The 17,254-nt window shown below is 40.3% G+C and overlaps 1 protein-coding gene across 1 annotated transcript in view; it reads left to right on the forward strand.

Moving 5' to 3' along the window:
* The window catches only part of LOC122794902, a 2,498,277-nt gene that overhangs the window by 1,041,127 nt on the left and 1,439,896 nt on the right, over nt 1-17,254 (forward strand). Inside the window, exon 8 of the mRNA XM_044063498.1 lies at nt 12,773-12,850. Within this exon, the coding sequence (XP_043919433.1) occupies nt 12,773-12,850 (78 nt within the window). The remainder of the gene's footprint in view (nt 1-12,772; nt 12,851-17,254) is intronic.

The raw sequence follows: 17,254 nt of genomic DNA on the forward strand, positions 1-17,254 counted from the left end.
CTTCTTCCAAAGGTGCTCTTAAAGGTCAGACAAGACAAGCCAAGGATGATTTTAATAGCTCCAGATTGGCCTCGGCAACACTGGTACCCACTACTAAGGAGTCTGGTAAGGAAGCCTCCATGGCCTTTACCTTTGATTCCACATCTGTTATCTCAGAAGGACGGTCATCTGCTCAATGTCAAGCTTCACTCTCTTCATCTAACAGCCTGGCATATTCTGTGTTGAAACACAGCAGGTCTCAACTTCCTCAACAAGTTTTAAATGTGATTATGGAAGCTAGAAGACCTAGTACAAGGAAAGTGTACATGAAAAATGGAAGAGGTTTTATTTTGGAGTACAGCAAAGAATTTGGAGATTTCTGAGCCTAATTTGAGTGTGGCTCTTCAATATCTTACTGAGTTATTGGACAAAGGTTTGTCCTTCTCTTCCATTAAGATTCATGCTGCAGCAATTTCAGCTTACTATGATTGTGACCCACCATTGTTTTCGCATCCTTTGTTCAAGCAGTTTCTTAGAGGGGCAAAGAATATAAGACCCCACGTAGAGCTCCTACTCCTGCTTGGGATCTCAATTTTGTGTTGGAAAAACTTACTCTACAACCTTTTGAGCCTGCGGCTACTGCTGAATTGAAATACTTGTCATGGAAGACTGCTTTTCTGTTGGCTATTACTTCTGCAGGAAGGGTGTCTGAGTTGCAGGCCCTTATGGCAGTAGAGCCCTTTTGATTTTCCATAAGGATAGGGTATCATTACGTACTAATCCTTCCTTTATGCCTAAGGTGGTTTCTAGTGTGGCTTTAAACCAAACTATTCATTTGCCTACTTTTTATGCAGACCCCCAAAATAAAGGGGAAAAGATTTTGCACACTTTAGATGTACACAGGCAATTGCGTTATTATTTAAGCAGGACTAAGGATTTTAGGCAGTCTCAGCAGTTGTTTGTTTCTTTTGCTTTGAGTTCAGGGCAAGCCTGTGTCAAAACAAACTATTTCTAGGTGGATTGGGTTTTGCATTGCATTTTGTTATTCCCATCATGGCAAGGAGATTCCAGCTGGGATTAGGCCTCATTCCACTAGGGCTACTGCCACTTCAACAGCATTTCTAAGGGGGGTGGCAACTAAGGATATTTTGGAGGCAGCTACTTGGAGTTCAGTGCATACTTTCTCTAAGCATTATCACCTTCCTCTCTACTCTAAGTCTAGGGCTAGTTTTGCCACTGCTATTTTGCAAGGCATGTTGTCAGCTCCTGCTTCTTTATGATTTGCCAGCCTCCCTTACCTCTGCTTTGGGATTCTACCCAATAGTTAGGACTGCAGCAATGTGGAATGAAGAACATAGTACAGTTTTGTACCTACCATAAATGTAGATGTTCGAGGATCCACATTGCTGCAGTCCAATACCTCCCTCCTTCCCCTCTGTGTTTAGGGGTGGTTGTGTAGGTGTGGTTATATGCTGATATTTTTGTATATATTTTTGTATATATTGTACATATTTTTGGTGCAGGTATATTGGGCCTTGTCTTTTTAAGGTCTTCTGACATCTGGGGCAAGAAAAGACTGAGGATATGACGTCGGTCATGCGCATTAGTACCCTGACGTACTGACGTCAGTCTAATGCGCCCTGACCGACGTCAGCCATATACTCTGGTATTCGGGCCGACTGGACAGCGGACTACCCTATAGTTAGGACTGCAGCAATGTGGATCCTCGAACATCTACATTTATGGTAGGTACAAAACTGTACTTTTCATGGCATCCTGCATTCTACTAATTCCATATGCCAGACTGCATATGAGGAAACTACAATGGTATCTAAAAAGTGTTTGGACTCAGCATTGCCACAGCCTGGAGACAGTAATTGCACTCATTCCCTGCCTGCAACAGGAGTTTCGATGGTGGGCAGAAGCCTGTCACCACAACAAGGTTCTGCCATTCAGAATACCCACAGCCAGACAGACACTGGCAACGGATGCATCAGACTATGCCTGGGGGGGCCCATATGGCAGGAAAATGTATTCAGGGCACATGGCCTGCAAACCAGATGCATCTTCACATCAATCAAAAAGAGATGCTAGCTGTTCAAAATGCCCTGACAGCTTTCAAGGACCTGCTTCATCCAGGACAGTTACTGATAAAGACAGAAAACACTACGGCCATGTGGTACATAATCAAGCAGGGAGGTACACATTCCTACCCCCTCTGCAGACATGCAATGACCTTATGGGACATAGCATTGGCTTTTCAAGTTCACCTGCAAGCACAATTCCTGCCAGGAAAAACAAATACTCTGGTAGACGAACTAAGCAGAAACCTCATGGATCCCCACGAATGGAAACTGGATCCACAAGTCTTCAGCATGATAATAAGGAAATGGGGATGCCCAGACATAAATCTATTTGCCTTCCTCACAACTGCCAATTGCAGAGATTTTGCACAAGGATTTATCACAAGCAAGCATGGAAAGTGGACGCCCTATCCTTCAGCTGGAAAAATCTAATGGTATAAGCTTTTCCCCCACTGCCTCTCCTTCCCAGGGTACTCCTAAAGGTCAGACAAGAAAAGACAAAAATGATACTGATTGCACCAGACTGGCCACTCCAGCACTGGTACCTAATCCTAAAGAGCTTGTCTCAAGGTCCAGCATGGATATTGCCTCAAACTTCTCACTTCCTGACCCAACAAAACAATCAGATCCTGCACAGCCAACTCAGGACCTTAAATCTGACAGCATGGCGGATAATGTAGCCATTCAGAACACTCCTCTTTCAGAAGCTGTTATGGATGTTATCTTGGAGGCCAGGAGGCCCAGTACCAGAAAATGTTATGCAGAAAAATGGAAGAGATTCTGTGCTTGGAACCAGGAACAAGGCAGTGACACGTGTGTACCAAATATCCCTCAGATTTTACAATACCTAACTGAGATGCTGAACCAAAGGCCTTTCTTTCCATCAATTAAGATTCATGCCTCTGCCATTTCAGCCCATTACAATACAGAACCACCTATCTTTTCTCATCCTTTAATAAGGCAGTACCTCACAGGGGCCAAAAACATTAGATCTCCATGGAGAGTACCAATTCCGGCCTGGGACCTCAATTATGTTTTGGAAAAACTCACACTGCCTCCTTTCGAGCCAGCATCAACATCAGATATAAAATTCTTATCCTGGAAAACAGCTCTGCTCCTAGCAATAACCTCTGCAAGGTGAGTCTCGGAGTTACAAGCACTCATGGTTGTGTAACCTTTCATAATTTTTCATCCAGACAGGGTTTCTCTGAGGTCAAACCCTACATTTATGCCTAAGGTGGTGTCCAGTGTGGTCCTTAACCAAACCATTCACTTTCCTACCTTATATCCAAATCCAAAGAACAAGGGTGAGAAATGTCTGCATTCTTTGGACATACACAGGCAGTTACGCTGCTACTTGGACAGAACTAAAGCTTTCAGAAAGACTGAGCAACTTTTAGTGTCATATGCTGCAGGATCACAAGGAAAGGCTATCTCAAAACAGACTATTTCTAAATGGATAGGCCATTGCATCCGTTTCTGCTATTATCAACATGGCAAATCAGTGCCTAAGGGCATTAGGCCTCATTCCACCAGAGCAGCCGTCACTTCAATAGCCTTCCTCAGAGGAGTACCAACCAAAGATATCTTAGAGGCTGCAACTTGGAGTTCAGTGCACACCTTCACAAAGCACTACCACTTACCTCTTTACTCTAAGTCCAGAGCAGGTTTTGCAACTGCAGTTCTGCAGGGCCTCATAGCCTCTCCTAACCTTATTTAGCCCAGCCGCCCTTACACAGGTTTGGGATTCAACCCAAGAGTAATGACTGCAACAGTGAAACATGATGAACATGTACAGTTGTGTACCTACCATAAATGTAGATGTTCAAGTGTATTCACTGTTGCAGTCCAGGTTACTCACCCACCATCCCCCTTTTCTTTGCTGGGACTTATCTGCATTTTCTATCCTATACAACCTATTTGGTGTATTTGCTTGTAGATAAAGGAAATGTTATTTTTGTGCATGCATTTTTATTGGCATATTTTTCAGCCTACCAGTTTGGGGGCACCTGACATCTGGGGCAAGAAAAACTGAAGAAAATGGCGTTGGCTGAATCTTTTATACCCTTGGCGCACTGATGTCAGGGAAGAGGCGACAGCAACCGATGCCAGACCTAGACATTGGAATTCTGGCCGACTGAGGGTAGCCTGCCAGCAGGATAACCCAAGAGTAATGACTGCAACAGTGAATACACTCGAACATCTACATTTATGGTAGGTACACAACTGTACTTTTCAGCTAAGTAGTAACTCACCAATGCTGTTTTAGACTTATTTGAGCTGTTAGCATATGCTAACACTACTTCAAAGCATACAGTTGTATAGGATACTTGTTGTGTCAATAAAGTATACCTTCTTTCCTTCTCCATACTTTTATTGGGTGGTGAGGAAAACAAACAGGCAAGTTGTGGTTCTGTATCCTCTTGTTTTACCAGTTTTCCTGTTAGCATATCTTTTCTCAAAGCCTGTTTACTTGGAATGCTTTCAAGAACTTTGCTATCATGCTTAATGTTCACTGTTATAAATGTGGTCTAAGGAGTTGAGATCGATGGATGTCAAGAGTGAACTGCCCCATGCATAGCCTAGCTACCGTTCTGAGCTGTGGTCTCTACCATAACTACAGAAACCATCTTCCTCCTAACACACATCCCTGTCCCCCAGAAGAGAGGGGAGCCAACAAAGCATTGTCATTTTTTTACTCTAGTTTTTGGACCCATTTAGTACTAAGGTGGAGTTCACTAGGCATGGCAGTCCAGAGGCCATTAAAGACTGCTTCCCAGTTTCCCAACTGCCAAAGAAGACTGTTTAGTTTAGTGAGTTGCTGGGACATCAGCATGTCTTCACTTGTCCAGTAGTGGTCTTTCAATTCCTTTTACCTTATTTCTCAAAAAAAAAAAGGGAAGTAGATGTATTTTGGAGAAGTATTTATAAAGATCCTGTGGAACATAACAAAGATGCTAAATTGATAGAAGAAGTAAAAGAAAAATAAGAAGTTTAAAGGTACAGGATATGAAATTGGATGATTTAACAGCCAGAGAGATTGAAACAAAGTTAAGAAAAACCTCTAATTGGAAAACCCAAGGCCTAGATGCAGTATCTAACCTCTGGTTAAAATATTAACATCTTTGCAAGAAGATTTAGCCATGAGTAAGAACTATTTATATGGACACCCCAAGCATACACCGACCTGGCTAACAGGAAAAACAGTGCTCCTACTTTAAAGTGAACCCGCAAGCTACCCTAAAAATTATAGAATAATAACTTGCCTTCCGACGATGTATAAACTGTGCACTAGAATTGATGCCAACAGAGTTTATAGTCATTTAGAAGAAAACTCAATTATGGCAATAGAACAAAGGGGCAATAAAAGAAAATCATACGGAACAGAGGATCATTTGTTAAATAAAGTTTTAGTGGAGAACTGTAAAAAGGGGAGGAATCTAAGTATGGCATGGATTGACTGCAAAAAAGCATTTGATAGTATCCCACATTCATGGATAAAAGAGTGCTTAAAAATGTATAAGATACACAACCTACACTGATCGATTACATTACATGACCATGAAACAGTGGAAGACCACTTTGCAATTCAGCCATGATAAATTACTCTTAGCCCAGGGATAAAAATTTCCAAGAGGGATATTCAAGTGTGACTCTTTGTCACCACTGTTATTCTGTCTTGCCCTTAACCCATTAAGCTGTCTACTTAACAGCTTAGGCCATGGCTATAATTTGGCTCCTAGAAAACAACAAAGTGTAACGACTTCTCATCTTCTCTTTGTCGTTGATTTAAAACTGCATAGCTCATTAGACGAGGAACTGAAAGCATAACTGCTAATTGTCAAAACTTTTTCAGGTGATATAAGAATATCATTTGGTCTAGATAAATGTACAAAAGCAACCTTTAAAGCAGGAAAACTGCAGCACCAAGAAAACTTCAGTTTGGGACAAGAATGTGATATAAAAGAAATTGAAAAAGAGGGAGTGTTTAAATATTTGGGAATTGATGAAGGATCAACAATAAAATATGAACAAATGCAAATAAAACTTAGGAAGGAATACTTTAAAATGCTTAAATTAATCCTGAAAATAACATTGACATCTAGGAACAAAACTCAGGCTATAAACTAATTTGCTCTTCTTGTCCTTACTTATAATTTTGGAGAGATTGACTGGCCCAGAACGTGTTGGAAAGATTAGACAGGAAAACATGAAGGATGCTTCATCCTCAACTTATAGACCAATAGGGCACCAGGTAGACAGAAGCAGAAAAAAAAAAAAAAAAAAAAAAATTAGTGACGTGCGAACTTCGCCACATTTAGTAAAACAGTGCTTTTATTAATGCTTTAACTTAAAATCACAGCGTTTTCATCCCCTACATTGGACTTCATCAGATAACCACTCCCCTTCATCAGCATGCTTAAATAATCTTCACATCCATTCAGTACTAATTATCCTAATCAATTAAACATAATAATTTGATAAAACATTAATACGTTATTAAAATTGCATCAATACAATGTGTCAAAAAGGGGAAATTTAGTGCATATTGTGGATTTATTTTGAACTATGAAACCCCAAATATTTAAAAAACAAAACTTTTTCTTTAAAATGCATCATCAGTTACTAATGCTAACACCAGCAGTACACCACTGTTATCTAGGGAACAAACAGGGAAGATTCAAATAAAAATAATAAAATATAATAAACAATATGTATTTGTTCACAATCTCGCTGCTGTAAGTTTCAACGCTGGGGCTAGGGAGACACGTTCATTCAAGCCTGGCATTTTATTAGTTTATAACATTAACTACCAGTGTAATTCCCAATATTCACTTTTTGCCCCCCCCCCCCCCCCGATTATCTTTTACTTCTTCAATTACAAAAAACTCAAATGTAGCATGTTGGCAGTTTAAGGTGTGTTTATACAACACATTCCTCTCATCCTTGTTTTGATATCATTTAAATGCTCGCATATTCTCCACTTTCATTTTCGTATGTTTTTTTCTTTAATAATGCTTCCTCAAAGCACTCTAACCATATGTTTAAAGGTATTACTGAAAATAGATCCTGTATATCAATTGTAATAAAAATCAAATCTTCTCTATATAAACTTTTGTTAACACATTTTAAAAATTCCCAGTAGTCTCTTAAAATTCCAGATTGTTGTATCCATATATTTTCTATCATTTTAAATCCAAGAATTTGGCTAAGGGATAGGTTTTTCACCCATTAGCCACTACAATTGGCCTCAAGGGGGAGGTGTTGTTCACATTTTTGTGAACCTTAGGAATACCAGAGATTGATGGAACCATTGGTTTATCTATCAAAATATACTGAAAGGCCTTAAAATCTGTCACCTCAGCTTTTAATAATTCGTTTAAGGTGAAGTCTATTTTGTAGTAAGCTAAATTTATTTAATTTCTAGAATATTTATTCTCATCATTAAGAAGTTCCATCATATTTTGTATACGTACTATAGAATCCCTTGGACCGGAGTTCCGCTGTGTTGACCCCTAACCTGGAAAAGCCGAAAGGCACACACACTATAGAATCCCTTAAAACAATTCCACCCCCTTTATCTGGATTCATTGTTCTCACATACTTATTCCTTCTCATTTCCTCAAGTAATTTACTTTCTTTTAAAGACAGGTTTGAATGGACTTTATTCTCTTGTATAACTTTTTTTGGGGGGGGGGCACTTGTACTGCTGTGCTGTTTTAATGCTTCATGGTCACCAAATGATTTATAAAAATCATTGCATGCCAAGATTATATATTCCCATTCCAAAGGAAGGATGGGCCTCCTTGAAATTGAATACATGTATAGATCTGCAATCGTGGGACTGCACACTTATCTGCTGACCCTACAAGATCCAAATGGAAAGTTTTGAAACATGAGGAGAATAAATCTAAGATGATTTCTCTGCTTAGTTTAGCAAAAGCATATCGGCATCAAGCAGGCATGGAAATCAAACCAGAAGTAGATAAAAATCAAGCAGCAACTGAATGTGCCAAAAACAAAAGAAGGAATATAAGGTGAAGGATCAGATGAGAAGGCAGGAAATGTGGAAAATGCATAAATATAGTTGCAAGTATAGAAAACTTCTGGAAGAACCTCATGTTGATCAGGATTGAATGTAAAAATGGTTAAGTAGAGGCGAATTCAAACCAAGAGATGAAAGGTTAATATTGGTGGCCCAAGCTAGTGGGCTACATACACGTTGGTTTCCAAAGTCCATTTAACATGTGGGAGAAACAGACAAATTTAGGTTTTGTAAAACAGAATTGGAAACAGTTGCACACCTCATCGCTGGTTGTGACATACTAATGGCAGAAGGACTGTATACTGAAAGGCATAGTAATGTGGCAAGACTGTTTCACTGGGGATTGTGCAAACAGTATGGTATTGAAGTGGCTGAAAATCATTGGAAACGCAAGCCACAAAGCATCATAGCAAATGATAAAGTGTACATCACATGGGATCACCCATTACTGACAGTTCAAAAGATAGATGCTAGAAAACTGGATATAGTGGTCCATGAAAAGAAGACAAGAGTAGCATTGATCATTGAAATCATCACACCCAGTGGCTACAGTGTCTTGCGTACAGAGAGACACAAAGTCATAAAATATCAGGATTTACAGTCAGAAACGAGAGCAATGTGGAAGAAAGATACCCATATAGTTCCAATAGTAGTAGGAGCAAAGGGTCTTATAAAAAATAATCTACAGTCATATTTAGATATGTTACCAATACATGTAACCCTGTACGAATTGCAGAAAGAGTCATTACTGGGCACATTGCAGGTGCTGCAAAGAGCACTTCTGGCTGACATCACAGATTGAAACAATACTAATTTCATGAACTTTAATCATACTTTGACTTAGGAATGGGCTTCATTCCCGTCATAATATTAGAAACTGAAAAGACTTGGAGAAATTAAGAGTGAAGCCTCAGTAACATGACATATTGTTGTGACTGAGTCAGCACTAATATGGCCTGAAAGTTCCTGATGATGATCTGCATCTCTTTCTCTTAAGTAAGGTATTTGGCATTGTACTTCACATGAGATTAGTACAGTTATATTAAGGTAGAGGATGCCACTCAAAATGGTGAAATTTATAGGAAACTGTTTAATTGACCAGTAGTAGAAGCTGGCATTCATGGGGGAACTATCTGATAAAGATCAACTACATATGAGAACGCTGCAGGGTTTAATTCCAGAGATAGCTTTGTTTTACAGTTGGAATCGTCCTATAATAACATTGCAAGATTTGCAACAGGAAACCCATTTAGAACCCACAATTGTATAAATCTAAAACAGCTAGGATGGTTAGAACAACACCTGATTAAATTTTACCAACTAACCATTGCCCACAACATTCTTTACAAACCTTCTAATACTCCTAGTTTATCTAGCCTTATCACCCCCTATAAAAATTTGAAGTCTTTATGCTCATCACACAAACTTCTTGTATGCACCTCTAAATCTAAGAACAGGGCTGGGGATTCCCTCTTCTCTAATACTGTAGGTAAATCCTGGAATCTTCTCCCTAATGACCTCTCCTCACTCACTTCCTTATCACTGTTCAAAAACAGACTTAAACTTTACCTCAAATCATACTGGCTATGCCCCTGTACCAAACCGGACTAGTCATCTATCTCTTTATACTTGACCTTGCCTATCCTGTGCTTACTATCCACTGTTACATCTTCCTTCTTACTATACTTCTCTCATGTCTCCCTATTGTACACCATTTCGCCCCTCTTTACATACCTTTTTTTTTCAAGTAAATTCTTAGTAACATCACTACACAACTAACTTCCTTTCTCTACTATTGTCTTTACCTGTACTATGTCCCTGTACCTTTCATTTTGCACTGTTTATGACTCTTTTCCTCTTTACACACCCTGTGCTAACCTCTATGCTTTACAGCACGTTACCATTGCTTGGTTATTTTTACTATATTTTTATTATATTTGCTATTTTTTATTACAGATTTTTGCTTTTTGTTGTTTGTAATTTGTAATTGTATTTTATCATGTCTTGGAGCTTATCTCCCTGGGCTTCTACTGAAAATGGACATATATCCAGTTAGACTAGCCCAGTCAACAAATGTAAAATAATAATAAAATAATAAAAACAATAATTTTACGTCCTTATCAGAGACCAATTTAGGGTCTAGAGAACAAAATCCATCTGCTTGTGTTGATATAGTGGTTACACACTTGGGCACCTGGTGGTCCAGTCCCAGTGCATCTGTAGGGTGGATGTGTAAGAAACTGCTGTGACTAAATGCAAAGATTTATGAGGTGATTTGTTTAATTTATGGAATATCCAGGAAAGACCAAGAAGCTAGAAGGAGTAACCCTTTGAAGGCCAGTTGAAGAAACAGATAGGAATGCAGTGATGGATCAAACAGCATGCTAGCATACTATATTGATTGGACATGGGAGTTATCCTGAAGTATCCTTTGATTTCACTGGATACTGTTAAGACCACATCGGTGGTGTTGTGTCCATTTCTGATCACCATTGAAGGGAAAATTAGAGTGACTTACAAAATGAGAAGAGGAGAAGGGGTACTTGCAGTATGAGAATGGAGTCAGCATTCTTGGTGTATAGTTACTAGAAGGAAAGAAGTGAAAGGGAATGTTATATAAGTGTATTTTATATCTGGCAGTGAGTGCAGAGGATTGGGGCTGGGAGCTGTTAATCAGGTGCTACTTCTGGATCAAGATTTGATTTACTGTGTGACTGAGCAAGTCAGTTAACCAGACTGTGCTCCTTGTCCGAGTCTGAAATAGGTCTTCATGGGTCGTTGTTTGACCCTGGATAACAAATGCAAATATCAGTACAAACAAAGTGAATAATCGAGAGTTATGCTGGAGGGCGAACATAATGAGGAAGTTAAGAGATGGAGACAGCTGGTGCAGGTACTGCTGGAATTGAATGATTCAAGAATCGCATATGAAAATGGTGATTGATAAATAAGGTATGGGGTCCTGTTATTCATTCATTGCTAGAAAGAACATAAGTGTTTACGTCAGCCAGAGATTTTCAAAGTTTCATGAGTGAAGGAGAACAATATAGTGGGCATTTGCAGAGAGCTTGTTTGAGCCATTGATATCAATTTTGTTTTAGACTTGGTAGTTTTGAGACTCTGTAATGACACATTGAGTAATAGTGCATCTGTTCACTCACAGCTGTACATGTATTACCAAAAGGCCTATGATTATTTAACACTTCAAGCTTGGTTCCGAAATTAGTACTCTGCTGTTTCTTGATTTCACTAGGGACTGTTTGTGGAGCTTATTGTGAAGTACACGCACATGCACTTTTTTGTATTTACTCTGATTATGTGAATTTGTCAGTGTAATTTTTAGGAGATTTGCATACATGTCTGACTGCCTCATTTATGTTTTAATTGTTCCTCTTATAGCCATTTCTTGTGGAATAGAAGAATGAAGGCTGACTATAGCCCAGGCAACCCGAGTTTGGCTAGCCACTGTGATGCTTAATAGAATTGGTAGGCAAGGGTGGTTGTGTCCATCCTAGGGTGAAGGACACATACAGCCACAGTTCCTTAGAAGAGGTGAGGCATTGGACTTTCAGTTCAAAACATCACTGCCTGGTGGTAGCCTACCTTAGTGTGTTTGTAGGCGCCTTCATTTACATGGCGAAGGTGTCATGGGTCCTTGCAGTGATGTCGGTAGCGAATCTCTCCTCCCTATTAAGTGGGTTTAGGTGATACAGACATTCTCATTGTGTGGAGGTGGCAAGGACACAAGCAAACCTCATGGCTGCCTGTATTACAGCCCCTCCACACATTTCCCACACCCCCCGCAATCTATTGGGGTAATTCTGTAGTACAGGGGAAGATGGGTAGAGTCTGGTTGGGGAAGGTTGGTGGATCCACAGGCATAGGGACAAAAGTCACCTAGAAAAAAATGCTCTTTTTTCATTTGCTGTGTAACTGATAATTTTTAAAGTTTTACCAGTGCAGAATTTTTAAACTGTGAGGTAATTACTGATGCATTCAAAATTACTGTTTTACTGCATAACAACACTGATTTAACATAATAGATAAATATCTACTCTGATGTATTAATATATATCCTGGAAAATATTTCCCTGTATACTGCAAGTTTTTTTTTGTTCTTGAAAACTAAATGTTGCTACTTCAGTCTGAGTATTTTGCTAATCTCTGAAACCATTTAACAACAGTATTAAGTAAGTCTTGTTAAGAATGTTTTGTTTTTGCAACCGCATGTAATTAGTCTCTGAGCGTCTTCTGCGTGGAGATATGCGTGAATGGGTGTACCTTCCTTGAAGGTTGTGCGTCAGGGCTGGTAACTCGGCGCGTAAAAATCAACTACCAATCATTAACGGACCGGAGTTCCGCTGTGGCGACCCCTAACTGGGAAAAGCCGAAAGACACAACAACATGTAATTAGTCTCTGTGTTTCTAAAAGCATTTTCCCTCTATCTGTGCTGTGACCAGGCAGTGATTAGGCTTGTGTGGGTCATATTACGCTTAACATCTACTTAACACTAGCATTTTTATTTTGTTTATATAAGGTAAAGTTGCTGATATTCTACAATAATAAACTGTGTGCTGCTTTAAATTTGTATGTTGACACCTTACACCGATGTATAGGTGTTATTTTCGACAGTATGATTAAAAGGTTCTGTTTCCATTGCAGCCTTGCAGGCCATCTAATAGAATGTGGCGCTCAGTGCACTGGTGGAATATTCACAGACTGGCACACAGTGTCAGACTGGTAAGAGAATCTTGTTCCGCTCTACTTTTTTTAATTAGATGATGAAATGGGTACTTAAACATTTTGCAACTTTTCACAATTTTATTTGAAGTGTGTAAGTACATGTGATTATTCAGGTTGAATTGAAGGCAATATATGGTAATGAAGAGTTGCTTTGTTGTAATGTGTTGGCATGCTGAGTTGTACACTTAACTACTATTTGAAATGGGAGATTACTGTCCCAGTAAGTTGATTAAGTATAATAAAGATAGTAATGTTTAAACACAAGCTGTCTGAGGAGTGTAATGTGTGCAAAAAAGGGCCTAGGTATGCCATGCATGCTGCAACACATACTTTTATTCCATTATTTGTTCAATGAGATGTGCTAAAATTAAAATTTAAAAATGTTCTGACATGTTTACCTTGCTTTTAATAGCTTTTTTAAGAATGGCATGCAGACTAAATCACTTTTGTGCTTTAACCAATTATTTAATTTTTTTTTTAAATACTGAAAAGGTATGTTGCTCAAAAATATACATTGTGTTTGCTCTCTGATGTACTTGAATGTGCATGTGGAATTTGGTGTACAGTTTCAAAAATTCAGTCTGTTCGCCTTACTGTAACCACTGTATACACTTTCTGCAGACTTTTTAAAATCATTAAGATGTTTTGACTTTTTAATTTTATTTTCTTTTAGTAAGGGGGCTACAAAATGAGTATCTGTACAGTAAAGTGCAGGTGCTTGCTTTCCCAGTCAGGTGAATTATTAGATCTGATGATGTTAATCCTCGTTCATTCCTTACGCATGGGTATTGGTTCCGACCTTGGCACCGAGCCGGCCATTTTCCAAGCTTGCGTCAGCCACAAACTCTCGAGCTAAACTCTTACCCATAATTCCCCTCTCCATTACCTTAGATTTTGTTTGCCGCTACTATTCTTGAGCTAAGTACACATTTTTGATCTTTTCAAAAATTTGACTAAACTTTTTGAGGAAAAAAGTAGTTATTTAGTTATCTCTCATTTATTGCACCTAGCGACTACTCCTTGTGTTCTTTTTTTTTTTTTTTTTTCTCTTACCAACGAGGTATTTCTTCCCTTTACCATTGTTGGTAAATCTTTCTGGGCCTTACTTTCGGGTAATTCCTTTTTGGTAACCCTTCTTTCCCTTTCTTTACTATGATAGATAAAACAGGCAGTCCAGGTTTTAAAAGATGTGTGGAATGTGGCCATAAATTGCCTCTCTCTGATGCACATTCTTTATGTGTTTATTGTTTGGGTGTGCCTCATTTAACAGTTGACTCGCCTTGTGGGATTTGTAAGAATTTCACTTTTAGGACTGCCATTGAAAGAAAGAAAGAATAAGTTGATTTTAAAGGGGCTACTTAAATCTTCCTTTTCAGAGGCTATTTCTGGGATGGAGGTCTCATCCCCTCCAAGCTCCCACAAGAAAAGGAGTGATGATTATAAAATATCTAAGTCTCTTCCATCCTCTCTGGCTGGAGGCCCTATGGAACAGAGACCTAAAAAAAACCTAAGCTTTCCACTACGGATTTGGCCTCTTCGGCACAGACGATTTCGGAGCCTAGTTATTCGGTTCCGAGTCCATCGGTGCCATCTACTTTTTTGGCACCGAGTAGTGTGCCTCATACAGCGTCGGAACTGAGGGGCTCCTCTGTTCAGACTCCTTCATTGACACTGACAGTACAGTCCATACAGTTTTTGTTGGTGCTGATAGGTGTGTCGATGCCAGTCTCCTTCTCGGTTCAGACCATTGATTCGGCAACGACTACTCGCTCGGCACCGTCCATTCTCTTTCTGTTGCAGACTCTCTCCACACTGCCAACTACCACTTCTGTACCGACCTTGTCAGTTCAGACATTACCTTCGGCACCAATGGTGCCCTTGGGGAACACTACTGTGTTCAGGCCATGCCAACTCCTCTTTTTACGGTACAGACTCCCACCATTGTGGGCACCGAACTTGTTCCGACTTTGGATAGACCTGATTCTCCTTCAGCTATGTCTGTAAGAGCCACTAGAAGCCTCTCTGAACATGATGTGCTGTGTCTTGTGTATCAGTTTCTTCTGGCTAGAGGTATTCTTCCTCCCAGGACATGTACTTCCTCGAGAGGTGACCATTCTTCATCAGAGCCCCCGTCACTGTCTTGGACACCCCTTACTATAGCACAGTCTTCATCTGCAGTTCCCCCTTTTGGATCTCACTAAGGAGCCTCAGTTGCCTTTGTGGCATGATTCCCTTGCCACTACCCAGGACACTAACTGTGGTGCCCCTTCTTCGGCTTTCCACAGCCATCCAGGGACTCTGAGTCGAGAGAAGACTGTTGCATCAGCTGGCATTTTTATACTATCAGTGCCTCCGCTTTTTACACAAGAACACCGGGCACGAGAGCCTCAGGACCTACCCCCACAGGAAGCCCCTATTGAGCTGACTTCCCCAGTTCTTCCCTCTGAGGAAGTTCATCTAAAGTTTTTGTGTAAGAGGAAACACATGTACTCCACTGAGGAGTCCCTCACCGAAGACACAGACTTGGATGATGGGGAAGGGTCCTCTAGGTCACGCTCTGAGGTATTCTTTGGAGATATCCTAGAAATCCTAAAACAGAGAGGTGATTGGCAGCCCTCTAACCCAACCTCTGAAGACTCTGTGTTCCTACAGGTCTTTCGTGCCCGGCCCCCTACCTCCTGGGTTACTTCACCTGCTGGTGAACTGGTCCAGCTCATCATGCAGCGTGCATGGAAGGCTTCTGACACAGTTGAGGCCATTCCCCAGAGGCCAGATAAAATTTTGTCCCCTCCTGAGAGCGACCTTCATTGGTCCAAAGGTCTTCTGGTAGATGCATTGGTGGTGGTGGCCACAACTAAAAAGGACCTGGCGGACAAAGAAAGCCAGACTGTTCATCTGCCCAACAGAGAGTCTCAGGCTCTGGACAAAATTGGGAAGCATACCTTTGCATCAAGGACCTTTGCAATCAGGGCTCTGAACTATATGACACATTTTACCAGGCTTCAAATCAATTAATCTCTGAGCTCTCTAAACTTTGGCTGGTGCTGTGTCTGATGAGGTCCATGACAAAGTGACCTCTCAATTAGCCACCATTGAATCTATTTCTAACTCCTCCATGCTTCTCATTTCTCATGCATCAGAAGGTGCAGCTAGAGCAGTGGGTGCAGGCGTTGTTCTGAGACGACTTGCCTGGATGAGCCTGTGTGATTTCACGGAACCCTTCAAGGCTTCCTTTATCAACGTTGCAATTGAAGCCTCTTCGTTGTTTGGTCCCAAAGTTAAAAGCACACTGGTTAGATGTGAACAGGACGGTAAGACCCTTTCTGCCATGGGTGTCCATTATTCTTCCCCTCAACGGGCTTTCTCCAGAAACCAAAAGAGTGGGAAGATATGGCACACAAAAATCTCAGGACTCCTTCCGTGACACACAGGCCGATTTTTCCTCTAGAGGCAGAGGGGGAAATTCTCAGGGAAGATGCCCCTTCTGGGGCAGAAGTGGTCCGTGTAACCAGGGTTCCAGGGATTCTTTCACTGTCCAACCCTACCAGCACTCCTGAGGACTGGCTCAACTGCTTTCCTGGAAGTGGTTGGGGGTCATTTCTCTTTGTACCCTTCTGCCTGGCTAACCATCACCACCTATTCTTTGGTACAAAAGATAATAACCTGAGGTTACCATATCTTGTTCGATCTTTATCCCACCACCTTAAGGAAATCACCCAATGTGCCACCCAGTCAAAGGGTACAGGCAGCATTAGAGATTGCAAAGCTGCTAAGCAAAAGTGTCATCCAAACAGTCTCACCAGACCAGATAGGATCCGGATTCTACTCAAGACTATTTTTGGTGCCGTAAATAGACCAGGGACTGGAGACAAATTTTGGATCTCAGGGTGTTAAATTCGTAAAGGTACAGAAATTCCGGATGGTCAGCTATACAGTCTAACCCAACATGATGCTATGCAGGTAAGTTGATGCACGGCCAAAACCATTCAAATATACAACACAAGGCCAGCAATATATGATCCAGAAGTCACAAAATAAAAGTAAAAATACTAAGTCTATTACATATAACTGGCTGAAAACAGCCCTTTATTAGTAAGACAGACCGGTTTCGGCAACCAATGCCTTCTTCAGTGTATGAACATTTCACACAAAATACAATCCATTTATAGACACACCCCCACCTGAGAGACAAGTGGAAAATGCAACCAATGTGTGGTTAAAGGGAAAGAACACAAAAAATATATGTACACTACTATAATGCCTAATAGTAAATGCAATCATGGCTTAATACTAAAAATATACACTGCTATAATGCATAATTGTACATGTAAACATGGCTTAACATTAGATAACAAATGTAACATTTATATACATTTCATATAATAATAAGAAAAATATTAT

The sequence above is a fragment of the Protopterus annectens genome, chromosome 2.part1 (genome assembly GCF_019279795.1).
Source record: "Protopterus annectens isolate FY-2018-M chromosome 2.part1, PAN1.0, whole genome shotgun sequence".
NCBI lineage: Eukaryota > Metazoa > Chordata > Ceratodontiformes > Protopteridae > Protopterus > Protopterus annectens.